This window comes from Crocuta crocuta, unplaced genomic scaffold, assembly GCF_008692635.1.
Source record: "Crocuta crocuta isolate KB4526 unplaced genomic scaffold, BGI_CrCroc_1.0 scaffold431, whole genome shotgun sequence".
Classification (NCBI taxonomy): Eukaryota; Metazoa; Chordata; class Mammalia; order Carnivora; family Hyaenidae; genus Crocuta; species Crocuta crocuta.
The window spans coordinates 1,234,467-1,247,030 of NW_027528859.1; the positions used below are offsets into that span (position 1 = coordinate 1,234,467).

A 12,564-nucleotide genomic window follows, 5' to 3' on the forward strand; every position below is an offset into this window, starting at 1 on the left:
ACTGAATGCTTTTCCTAGAAAGACCACATAAGTTAAGTGAAACTTCAAACTTTTTTATTTTGGGTTGGAATTATATCAACTCAGTTTAGAAATGCTGGTATCACACCGATTATTACGGTCTTCTAATTTTCCAAATGAGACAAAATTTCATTTGATAAATCTAATTTACCAAATACATTCTTTCAAAACAGGTTCAGCAACTAGTGATAAACAAATGGAAATCGCAGGGCTACACTCACAGAATTAAGAACGGAGACAGAGAAGAGGCAAAAATATTATCTACAGTTTTAGAGATAGAGAACAGAATGAGGGAACATTTTATCCATGATATCTGGTTTATGGCCCCTATTCCCCTAGGTACCAGCTGCCTCTGGACACAGATCTGCCTGATGGGGTCACAGGCACACTCGTTAACAATAACGGAACACACAAAATAACAATCACCAGGACAGGAATACTTGGAAGAAAACAAGCCGAGGCCAATTACAGTATCTTGGATTTGAGTGACGACAGGGTCATATAAGGAACTGTTAATCCAACAAAGAACACACCCCTCACGACATGTTTTCTGCATATTCACCTGTAAATCTAAAGGAAGAGGGACTAAGGGCCCTGGTGGCCAAGGATTAGCAATGAGACTTGGTATAAATGAATTAAAAAGTTTATTAGCCATAGAAAAAACTGATTCCTTATAACCAATTCTTGTTAAGTTCCCTGTAAAACAATAAGCTTACAGAATATTTCTTTCTCACAAACAGAAAATCACTATGTTTTTGGTCCAAGATATGTTGGGTTTTTTTCCTTCTTCTTCAGATGACAGACAGATGGATGTAGCCGAATCTATGATCGAGTGTACTTGCCCCAAATGTGCAACATAAATACAGAAGCGATGAACAGAAGACTCATAACCAATACTGGAACAGGGCCACTGGAAAGAAGAAGAGAAGGCATGCTTACTTTTAGTACTAACACTTTATTGTATCTGTGACACTAAAGATTGCGTGGGGGAAAGCGGGGAGCGCACCTAAGCTTCATCCAAGGGTATCATTTACAACATTTAGTAATATTCCCCCAAATTACTATTATGGGTATTGAGGGTGTGGAAACAGCAATATGCTAACTTAGAAAGGAGGAACCCTTATCTTTTAGAAAAACATACTAAAAGATACAGAAAAAAAGGATTTGATGTCTCGGAGACATCAGTCTCTGTAATTTCACATACTTGATATTTTCCATAATAAAAAGTAGTAAGAAAAATTTCCCAAACTCTTTTAAGTGCAGATAACCCAATTACCAAACTATTATTTCAAGTTAATATTTATTTAAAGACAACCTCCACTGTCTAACTAAAATGTATTAGCCATAGATCAATTACAAAGTGTTTCCAAATGTATAATCCCACTTGATCAACAAACTCACGACCCAGGACAAGTATTAATCCCATTTTATAAATAAGGAAAACTGATGCTCAGAGATAAATTATTACTTGCCTAACAACACACAGCCAGAACAGAAAGGAAGAGGTCCGAACTTGGGTTTTCTGATTCCATACATACTGCTCATCTTACTCTTTAAGGTTCCCATCTAGCTTGACTTATGAGTTTGTCATAGGAAGAAAACAGATTTTACTCATCAGCCCTTCCCAATTCAAATGCTGTTTTCAGGTTGAGAATTAGTACATGGGTTTCTTAAAGGGAGAACCCTTTGCTCTNATACAACTAGGGAGTAGATACTGGAAAAGACCCCAGAAATCTTTATAAGTGAAGGCGGTGAATAGAGTAACCCGATGGAGCAGGGGAGTAACGGAGTCCATTAGTGTCCAATAAACAATACCAAGATCAAAGTCCTTGCTACACTATTCTGTTCTCCCAAAATCTGTACAATTACTGAAATAAACAAATTCAGAAATACGCGAGAAGCAATCTTCATCGAGTTACACTCGATCGTACCCTGTACTTTGGTGCAATGTGAGAGCAACATCAGCCACGGGGCATAAAGGGGAGAGCACAGCTCCCAGAGAGCTGAAGTCTGGCAACCAACTTTGTCACTCATGAGCTGTGGCCATGGCCCTGTTACTTACCTTCTCCGAGCCTCATTTTCCTCATCTGTAAAATGGGGGTAATCCCAGTGCCTGTCCCATAGGGTTGCTGAGGTGTTAAATAAATTAACATGAACACAATGCAGGCTTACAGTAAGCTCCAGGAAATGCTATTATCATCAGCCCGAAAACAATTCTGAACTCCTCAGAAGAACCAGCGACAAGATCCAAGATGTGGATCTGTGGATACAAATTCCCAACTGCGTCCTTTCATTAAAAACACTGACGATGGAACTGTGGTTTATGACACTTCAAGGAGCAGCTGCTCTCCTCGGAGGACTCAAGCACTAAGCAGCAGCCGCGAGCCTGGCTGTTCAACAACACAAAGCCCAGAGCAAGCACAAGCCAGACACCCACAGGAGAAGAGTTTTTTGTTTTTTTTTTTTTTACAAATAGTTTATTATCAAGTTGAGAAGAGGTTTTACCACCTTCTGGAGAAGGGTGTACATTGAGTCCTCTGGGTCCTGTGAAGAGCAAGAGGCTTCAAAATTTCTCTGAAATACAAAGACTACCCTACAAGTCTTCACGACAATGGTAAAAAAATCAAATAATAAAACCAAATCTCAAGAATTCCAAGGAATTCTTAAGAAGTCCTCATCAACTGCATCTGCAATCCAAGTCAAGCTACAAGTCAAGTTAATTAAGCTAATTCAAATAAATCTAATTTTGCCTCTTTCCACCAGACAAACAGCGTGGAAAGAGCACGGGACTGAACAGTTCCAGCTCCTGCTGTTTGCCTTCGCTGTAAACTGAGATGCTACACAGATGAGCGCGTCAGCATTCCAATTCCTCAGCCGCCGCAGAGACCCGCGGCGTTAGGTCAGCCACACACAGTACCAGAACCCGTGGAAAGCCAGGTGAGCAAGGCCTGGGGACCCCAGATGCCCACTTCCCATCACCTAAGAAGCACTGCCGGAACCTAAGGACTTAGAAAGTGACATGTTCACCCTCCGGGGTCTACTCACCACCCACCAAAGGCAAGGAGGCCAAAGGACTTCTGGTGACACGGCCTAACGGAGAAACTCCCATTAGGCTGCGATGATATCAGTCAGCTTTGAAAACTCACCCAACTCCAACTCACGTGACCACTCGTATTTCTTAGGGTGGGACAAGAACACCACATAAAGAGCAATTTCACCTCAGCAAGCAGTGTTTCCTCCAGCTCTCTCTGTTCCCATTCATTTATGTTGACACAGCTACATGAAGATTTTCCCTTGCTGTCGCTCAATCCAAGAAGAGACGTTATTCCAGGCTCTAGACTGACTGACTGATACACAGACAAACCAAACCCAGCCTTCCCAGCCTGAACAGAGCTGGTGTGTACTGTAAATCTCATCAAAGCAAACCCCGCTCGTGGCAGGGACCACGCTGCCCGACAGCCGTGTGACACTGGACAGAAACGCAAGGTCTGCTCCCAAGACTTACACCTTGAGCCCAGGGGAGTCTTCTGTGTAGAATCGCCACATGCCCCCCGTGCCTGCCGAGGTCGTGCGACCTGCGCTCCTTGTTCCACAGCTAGCATTTTTTCTGTAAAGAAAAGAAATATTACAAATGGCTACTTCTCAGATGCCTTTACAACAGCATTATAACATTTGCTACCACTATGTTGTTAAAGAACAAAAGAAGAACCCCCCACACACAAAAACACTTATCTTCTCTTAAACCACCCCCCAAATTCTTGAGGATACTCCACTGATCAGGATAACCACTAGGGACTGAGTACTGCCATATCCTAATGAATACAACAACCCCAGAAAGTGGGCACCACTTTCACTTTATAAGTGAGGAAAACAGGCTCATAAAAGGTTAGTAAAGTGCCTCGGACCACAGAGCCAGCCAGCAGCCAAGCCAGGCAGTGCACCCAGTTCTGACTCCAGAGCGCATCCACTTGCCCACATGCATGGGCGCCTCATTTGGACAATGCATATCAGTTTCTCTTCACACGTAGTTTTGTGAAGTCAAGTAATAAACCCCTGCTTAAAAGCCCTGAATCCATATAATCAGACTTTAAAATGGTTTTAAGTTACTGTACTTGCCACAAAAGAAACAAAAACAATTAAGCTCTCAATGTAATCCAGGTCCTAAAGTGGAGTGTACAGTTAATAAAAATTATTTTGTAAGCCATTTTCCCTATTTGGATATACTGTCTGTAGATCTTGGGCAGAGAGATCAGATATGAAAAATGCAGACAACACCCCACCAGAGCTCATTCCCCACAAGGGGGTGAAATGAGCTCTGTGGTGCAGGCGGCCCTGGACCACGGAAGGAGCCAAACAGCGCTTAGCCACCGACCAGGGCACACAGGGAAAAGCCGGAAGTGAAAACCCTGTTGCCACCATGTCCTCTCGCTGCCCTTCCAGCTCTGCTCCTAATCCCCACCTCACCTTCCCGGGGCCTTCACCCCAGACTCGAGTGCAGACACACTGGCTACGGGCTATATGGCAGCCTGGGGACTTAGAAGTCCATGTGTAAGGCTGCACTTATGAAAAAACTGAATGTAAACAGTAAACATAATTGTACAGGGATTAGAAGAGCCTTTACACACAAGGATAGACATCACTGAAGCTGTGGGGCAGGTACCTGAAATTTTCCTCCTTGTTCATAAAAAGGAACTTGAGCTAGAGTAAACCCAGCGTGGATGGGTAAGTCATCAGCTGAGCCAGGACTAGGACCCACGCATTCTCCACTCTTCCCACAACCTCCCAGCTGCCGTGCTCATTCTCAAAGTCTCCTGGAATTATAGGAGCTCCAAGAAATCAGGCTAGGCTCTTTACAGATTTCTTCTATCTACTGACACATGGGACAGTGCAGAGGGCTTGATAATCAGGGCACCTGGAAATACCAAATGGTATTTCAAAATACTTCCCATCCCTGCAACTGGATAGCCAAATAGAAGCTGACAGAGCCTGAGGCACCTGGGTGGCTTAGTCGGTTAAGCGTCCGACTTTCGCTTAGGTCATGATCTCGTGGTTCGTGGGTTCGAGCCCCGCGTCGGGCTCTGTGCTGACTGCCAGCTCAGAGCCTGGAGCCTGCTTCAGATTCTGTGTGTCCCTCTCTCTCTGACCCTCCCCTGCTCACGCTGTCTCTCTCTCTCTCTCTCCTAGAAAAAATTAAAAAAATGAAAAAATTAAAATTAAAAATTAAAAAAAAAAAGCTGACAGAGCACATATTAATCTCTTACATTTCCATTGGGGGTTTCTTTTACCCTTTCTTTCTAGACACAGTATAAGTGTCTCCCACTTCCTATGTCCTATGGTCCCTTCAAAATCCCAAGACTACAGGACAGCGTTACTCCTTTATTCATTCGTCATTTATTAGGCCAGGTCTTAAAGTAAGCCAGAGATGATAGGCCATTTCTGTCAAAGCCTAATGAAAGAGACAAATACGGAAACATAAATGCTATTATCACCACATGAACAAATGCTTTGGGAGCAAAAGAGAAGACTCATAGCTACTGCTGGTTTCCAGGCTGCTGGTTTCCAGGTCAGGAAAGGCCTCAGGAGGAAATAACCCCTGAACTTAGTCTTGCAGAATAAACAGAGACGAGTGAAGTGGGACTAAGCTCACTGCTGCTAGACCATGNCCCCCGCCCTTTTCCTTTAAAGTTCAGCAAGAAGAAGCTGAGATGGACACTAAGACATGTGACAGAATCAGAGAACAGTACAGACTGGAATGGAAATTACCTGGAAACAAGACTTCGGCAGAAAATGCAAACATCTAAAGAAGTTGGGCTAAACTAGAACAGTGAAAATTAAAAAAAGAAAGGATTGATGTGCTTTCCGTGTCCCAATCGGCCTCACAAATGGCTAAATAAAGACAGAGCGTAAGAAAAATCCTACACGACCCTGAAGTTTTGGCTTTGGGAAACGAGTGTATGTAGCAGTGCCCTATGGAAGCAAGGGGAAATAGAACTGGGGCAGAAGCTAGGATGAAAGGAGACTGAGTTTTGTATCAGACAAGTCCTGTTAGACTGATTGGGATGGGCCCTCCAAATAAAAATGCGACTGGAAAGCTCAGGTCCAGGGACCAGTTTAATAACATCAGTTTTCTCAAAGCCGTCTCTGATCCGACTCCAGTTTGTTAACTTTACTTTTTTAACAGCGGTGTCCAAAACTGAGCAATTCGAAGAAAACACTGCCTCCCTCTCGGGACACAGAAGACCTGCGGCCACGTCGCCTGAGGCTCATTTTGGCCGGGTGATCCATCCCGGGGTCTCCTCCTCCGGACGAGCGAACTCTTGGGCCCCATCTCTCTGAGACCACAGCCAGAGGGTCGCCGGAATCCTTACCTCTGCCGCACCGTGGATCCGGCCGCCCGGGCGGCCACTGCTTTGCTGGGAGAGCGCCCTGACGAGCCCACATTAGTGCCACTGGGAGTCGGACCGGGCTACAGAGAGAGACAACGAGACAGGAGGGTGAGCGCCGCCGGCACGCCCCCAGACCCCAGGCCCTGACGGCCAAGACCAGCACCCGCACGGGAGGCTGGGGACAGCAAGGCTGCCACAAGACGCGGGCAAGGCAGAAGGCAAGAGTCGGGGCGCCTGGGAGAGGCGGAACCAAGGAGGGAAGGCCGGGGCTGCCATACCATGCTGGGGACTGCAAGGAATTGGAGGCAGAAACTGACGGCCAAGGAGCGGTGGGGACCTCAAGACCCGGCGGCTGGAAGGCTGGCTCAGACCCCGCCCCCAGGCGCCCGTCAGGGTCCTTAGTGGCTCCAGGGACGCCTGGGTTGCCCCACCATATGCCTGCACGAGTTTTGTTACAGGAGACTTGGTCAGCCGCGACGTGGGAAGCACAGACTTTCCGCTTCCTTCCTTTGGATCGCAGCGTCCTCCATAGAGTCCATTCCCTACCAAAGGGAGGCTATATCCATGGTCAGACGAGAAATTCCTTCCGGCATTCACTGGGCGCCCGCAAATTTGCGCTGATGTGGCCTAACGGACGCAGCGCCGCGAGGCGTGGTCGGCCACGCAGGGGCGCCCTGGGAGCCGCGAAGGAGCATGCGCGGAAGCCCGCCGGAGCGCGGGGCGCTGGCGCGGCTTCGCAGCCATGGAGGAGAAGCGGGGCCGAGACGAAGACCTTGGCCCCGGCCCGTCGGTGCTGTTCCTGCACCCGGACCTGGGCGTGGGCGGCGCCGAACGGCTGGTACTGGACGCGGCGCTGGCGCTGCAGGCGCGCGGGTGTAGCGTGAAGGTCTGGACGGCGCACTACGATCCCGGCCACTGTTTCGCGGACAGCCGCGAGCTGCAGGTGCGCTGCGCCGGGGACTGGCTCCCGCGCGGCCTGGGCTGGGGCGGCCGCGGCGCGGCTCTCTGCGCCTACGTGCGCATGATCTTCCTGGCGCTGTACGTGCTGTTCCTCGGCGACGAGGAGTTCGACGTGGTCGTGTGCGACCAGGTGAGGCGGCCGTGAGTTCGGTCACGCCCGTGCTCGCCTTGCCTTCTTTTCCTCCCTAGGGAGAGCGCTCTTCAGGGCCTCTGCTGAGGTCTCCGGGTCTGCGGTTCGGGAAGATCGGAACTGATCTGGAGAGAAGAAGAGAACTGGGAGTGTGACTAGTTCTCGCACGCTAGTGTGGACACATTAAAGTTGCACGTTGTGTCAAGGCCCCATCCTCAGAAGCTTCCATTCTGTGGTCCTGAGGTGGGGCCCAGAAATCTGCATTTTCTCTGGATCATCGGGTGATTCTGAAGTAGAAGGGTCTGGGGCTCGCTTTAAGAAACGGAAGCATAAGAAGTCAGCCTTCACTCACCTTCTGCTTTTGAGTAACTTGTATGTCTTCCCTCATTGCATTATATCTGCTGATTACTTCCAGGTCACATGCATCCCGCCGCCTGTGGCTTTTGCAGCCAGGCCACCCCATTTGTCCTCAGTGTCGTGTTAAAAACACCAAGCTAAACATGTCATGCCCCTGTTAAAACTTTAACATGGCTCCTTGCGTCAGGCTTGAGAGAAGTCAGTTCTTTACCTCTGTAAAAATGCCCACGTGGATCTGGGCTCTAGCTATTGGGGACTCTGACATCCATTTCTTTCTTTTTTTTTTTTCCAAAATAATTTGTTTTAGAAACATTTATTCAGAACAAAAATTCAAATAGTATAAACATCCCATCCCGTCCACTCCATAAAGCTAGCAACTGTTAGCAGTTTCTCCTGGATCTTTCCAGAAATTGCCTATGGCTGCACTAGCATATGTGTCTGTACTCAGATGCATCTTTTTTGTAATGAGGATTGTGGCACACCTACTATTTGATAACTTGACCTTTTCTTCACCCAAAATCTCTGTTTTGGACATCCATATATATCAGTATTAAAGATTCATCTCATGCTTCATAATGGTTGCTGGAAAACCTGCTTTTGTTTGAAAGTACTGTAACTTATACATTATTCTGCTGAAAGACACTCATTGGGACCGGTTTTTTGCAAATAGGTCAGTATCGTAATGGACATCCTTGTACTCTTTTTTTTGTACTTTTGTTTGCATGTCCTTTGAGTAAATTCCTAGAAATAAAGTTGGTGTCCAAGAGTGTTTTTTTAATTTTTGTAAACGTTTATTTATTTTTGAGAGACAGAACGAGAGCAAGGCAAGGGCAGAAAGAGGGAGGGAGACCCAGTATCTGAAGCAGGCTCCAGGCTCTGAGCTGTCAACACAGAGCCTAATGCAGGGCTTGAACCCACAAACTGTGCAATCATGACCGAGCCAAAGTCCTGAAGTCAGACACTTAGACTCAGCCACCCAGGCACCCCTCCAAGAGTTTATTAACTTTTTAAATGTTTATTTATTTTTAAGAGAGAGAGACAGAGTGGGGGGGGGGGAGGGAGCGGGCAGAGACAGAGCGAGACACAGAATCCGAAGCAGGCTTCAGGATCTGCGCTGTCAGCACAGAGCCCAGTGCAGGGCTCGAACCTATAGACTGCAAGATCATGACCTGAGCTGAAGTCAGACTCTTAACCAACTGAGCCACCCAGGTGCCCCCAAGAATTTATTTTAAATATCAGCTGTTGCCAAATTGACCTTTCAAAGAGGCCTTGTCACTTTGCTTTCCCACAGTGTATGATACGTTCCTGTTATTCCCTGCCCTTATGCACATTGGATAATACCAGCCATTTTAATCTCTGCCAAAATGATAGGTGGGAATGGGTTCACGTTTGTATTTCACAAATGTATTTGTGTGTTTCTGTAATTATTATTCCTGAGTTACTTTGGTCATCCTTGCTTGTATAGAAGCTGTTTCTTTTTAAGAAATCTGGGCATTGTGGAACTAGACATTAAGCATGAGGCAGCTGAGATTAGTGAATAGGAAAAAAGAAAAAACAGCTTTGAAGTAGGAGACCTGGATTTGGTTCCATAGCTGCTACTTTCTAACTAAGAAGCTGTGGATAAATATCACAGTATTCTTCCGGTGGTAAGTGAGCTAGAGATCAAGTAACTTATACAGATTACCCAACAGGAAAGTCTCTGGGAATGCTAGCATATAGTTCACGCTTAGTAATGATTCTGGTTAACATTTATTGAACACATACTAAGTGCTAAGTTCTTAAGCATTTTACATGCACCTGTGCATTTAATAATCACAAACACCATACAAGGGTTTTTGGAACTGCAGTTGTCACCATGTTACAGAAGAGAAAACTGAGGCACAGAGAGAGGTAGATTACTTGCTCATGGTCACACAGCTAACAATCTTGATTCCAGAGCCTGTAGTCTAAACTAATTAGTTCATCTAGTTCCTTAGGAGGAGAAACCTACTAGAGCTGCCCTGTCCAGTATGGGAGCCACTAAGCACGTGTGGCTCTTAAGCACTGGAAGTGTGGCTAGTCTGAACTGAGATCTGGTATAAGTGTAAAATGCACATCTGATTTTACAGCTTTAATGTGGAAAAATCGGATGGAAAGTGTCTTATGATATTGATTACATTTTGAAATGATAAATTGATATTTTTTAATTTCACCCTTAAAAATTTTATAATGTGGTTACTAGATTTTGATTTCCATTGGACAGTGCTGTTCTAGACAAAACCATTCGTATTTGCAGCTTTAAGTAGTTAGCACACAGCCAGCAGATGTCTGTGAGCCTTTTCTACACCGGCCATTGTGCCAGATGGGTGAGAGTCTAGGGGAACACAAAGCAGAATCCGACACTGCCCACGAGGAGCCCACAGCCTGGCAGGGTGGGTGGGTGGCTATGCTTTTGACTTCGTTGACAGTGTGTTGACCAGTGTGTATCTGCTGTTGATTTTTCCTTTGGCTAGGTGTCTGCCTGTATCCCAGTGCTCAAGCTGGCCAGACGGCGTAAGAAGATCCTGTTTTATTGTCACTTCCCAGATCTGCTTCTGACCCGGAGAGATTCATTGCTGAAACGCTTATACAGGGCCCCAATCGACTGGATAGAGGAATACACCACAGGCATGGCCGACTGCATCTTGGTCAACAGCTGCTTTACAGCTGCCATTTTCAAGGAAACATTCAAGTCCCTATCTCACATAGACCCTGAAGTCCTCTACCCATCTCTGAATGTCACCAGCTTTGACTCAGCTATTTCTGAAAAGCTTGATGACCTCATCCCCAAGGGAAAGAAATTCCTGTTCCTCTCCATCAACAGATACGAAAGGAAGAAAAATCTGACTTTGGCACTGGAAGCCCTCGTAGAACTGCGTGGAAGACTGACGTCCCAAGACTGGGACAAGGTTCACCTCATCGTGGCAGGTGGTTATGACGAAAGAGTCCTGGAGAACGTGGAGCACTATCAGGAATTGAAGAAAACGGTCCAGCAGTCCGACCTTGCGCAGTATGTGACCTTCCTGCGGTCTTTCTCAGACAAACAGAAAATCTCACTCCTCCACGGCTGTACCTGTGTGCTTTACACACCAAGCAACGAACACTTTGGCATCGTCCCTTTGGAGGCCATGTACATGCAGTGCCCAGTCATTGCTGTTAATTCGGGGGGTCCCTTGGAGTCCGTCGTCCACGGTGTCACAGGATTTCTGTGCGAGCCCGACCCCGTGCACTTCTCAGAAGCAATGGAAAAGTTCATCCATGAACCTTCCTTAAAAACCACAATGGGACTGGCTGGGAGAGCCAGGGTGAAGGAAAAGTTTTCCTCTGAAGCTTTTACAGAACAGCTCTACTGCTATGTCACCAAACTGCTGGTATAATCAGAATTTTTTAAAGGCCTTTATGCTGTATTCATTAATAGCGTGTTTTTGTAGCTTGTAGACTCACTTTTGAAACCGAGAAAGAAACCTGGAATCTATTGCAGATGAGATTAAAAGAAAAATATACTTGAATCTTGAATCTGAGCCACTTCCTATACCCACACCTTCCCATCTACTTTTTCAGAGAAACAAAGTATGTTTTATGCTATGATTATTCCACATCTTACCAGTATTGATTAAGGTATAAAAATGATACAGTTCCACATTCAGCAGAATATTTTAATTATATTTTCTCTGGATCGTTGTTGCTCTGCCTATAAATTTTGAGTCCTAGTGTGCCTTACTTGGTTTTGGTAGTCTAAGTATATCATCATTAAAATAATTAATTTGAGTTCAGAATGAAAACAAGGTCACCGTAGTTCCCCAAATCAGTGCACCTAAGCCCTCACTGTCCTCTGTTGGGAAATTTTTGTTAGTCATACCTTTGCCTGGATCCAGAGCAAGAATGTTCCATATTTTTTTACAAGTTGACTTACCATATTTTTGCACACTGAGACGTGGCATCAATAGGTGTTTATCACAGGAGAAGAAAATAACATTAGGTCTGGGCCTCTGTGACCTGTGTGGTGGTGTTAGGAACGTAAACAGCCAAGTCTAAAGCCTGAAGTAAACTGGATGTTGAAGTGAGGGGACAGTGTCACTCACAAGTATACATCTTACATGTGTTGGCACCTTCATGTCCTCGGAGTCATTGGCTTTGTTAATGTTGGTGTTTTGTTAAGTAAGCGCCTACCAAGTGTAAGGTACAGTTGCTTTGTGTCCTTCAAGGCCTGCCTTAGATGCCGTGGCTGTGGAGCGTGAGCCTCCTCCCTCCTCCCAGCCTGCACGTGGTGTTTGCCTTCCAGGTACCCGAGCACTTTCATGGCACTGACCAGTCTTACAATTCCTTACTTAGCTGTTGGTCTAAGGACAAATAAACTTTTCAACATCTCTTTACAGGTAAGTTTTTTTCTTTTTCCCATTTTTTTAATTCTATCCCAATGTGGGGCTTGAACTTAGAACCCTAAGATCAAGAGTCCCATGTTCTACTAACTGACCCAGCCAGGCGCCCTGAAAGCTAAATTCATTTTTTTAAGTTTATTTATTTGTTTTGAGAGAGAGCGCACACATGTGAGCAGGGGAGGGACAGAGAGAGATAGGGAGAGAGAGAGAATCCCAAGCAGGCTCCACGTTGTCAGCACAGCCCAGCACAAGGCTTAATCCCACAAACCGTGAGATCATGACCTGAGCTGAAATCAAGAGCCAAACACTCAACTGA

The 12,564-nt window shown here is 46.0% G+C and overlaps 2 protein-coding genes across 3 annotated transcripts; one reads left to right on the forward strand and one right to left on the reverse strand.

Annotated features, from left to right (window-relative positions):
* Nucleotides 1-645: 645 nt before the first annotated feature.
* SEC61B (SEC61 translocon subunit beta) lies at nt 646-6,950 on the reverse strand. The gene is made up of 4 exons (XM_077756103.1): nt 6,683-6,950; nt 6,387-6,484; nt 3,524-3,625; nt 646-928 (listed from the first exon to the last, which is right to left on the reverse strand). Exons 1-4 carry the CDS (start codon nt 6,683-6,685, stop codon nt 841-843), a joined length of 291 nt encoding a protein of 96 aa, XP_077612229.1. The 5' UTR covers nt 6,686-6,950; the 3' UTR covers nt 646-840.
* Nucleotides 6,951-7,070: 120 nt separating this feature from the next.
* Nucleotides 7,071-11,385, forward strand: ALG2 (ALG2 alpha-1,3/1,6-mannosyltransferase). 2 transcript variants are annotated; one of them, XM_077756099.1, is made up of 2 exons: nt 7,071-7,494; nt 10,344-11,385. In XM_077756099.1, the coding sequence occupies exons 1-2, from the start codon at nt 7,147-7,149 to the stop codon at nt 11,244-11,246; spliced, it is 1,251 nt and encodes a 416-aa protein (XP_077612225.1). In that variant the 5' UTR covers nt 7,071-7,146; the 3' UTR covers nt 11,247-11,385. The 2 variants fall into 2 exon arrangements, with proteins under 2 accessions (XP_077612225.1, XP_077612226.1); XM_077756100.1 differs by having other exon boundaries at nt 7,085-7,347.
* The last annotated feature ends 1,179 nt before the right edge of the window (nt 11,386-12,564 follow it).

Bases quoted from the DNA above. Each gene is read 5' to 3' on its own strand.
- SEC61B (XM_077756103.1), bottom strand. The intron at 3,626-6,386 runs GTAAGGATTCCG...TTTTCTTTACAG, and splicing joins GGATCCACGGTGCGGCAGAG to AAAAAATGCTAGCTGTGGAA. The intron at 929-3,523 runs GTAAGTCTTGGG...TCTTCTTTCCAG, and splicing joins GACTCCCCTGGGCTCAAGGT to TGGCCCTGTTCCAGTATTGG.
- ALG2 (XM_077756099.1), top strand. From the start codon at position 7,147: ATGGAGGAGAAGCGGGGCCGAGACGAAGACCTTGGCCCCGGCCCGTCG. The intron at 7,495-10,343 runs GTGAGGCGGCCG...TCCTTTGGCTAG, and splicing joins ACGTGGTCGTGTGCGACCAG to GTGTCTGCCTGTATCCCAGT.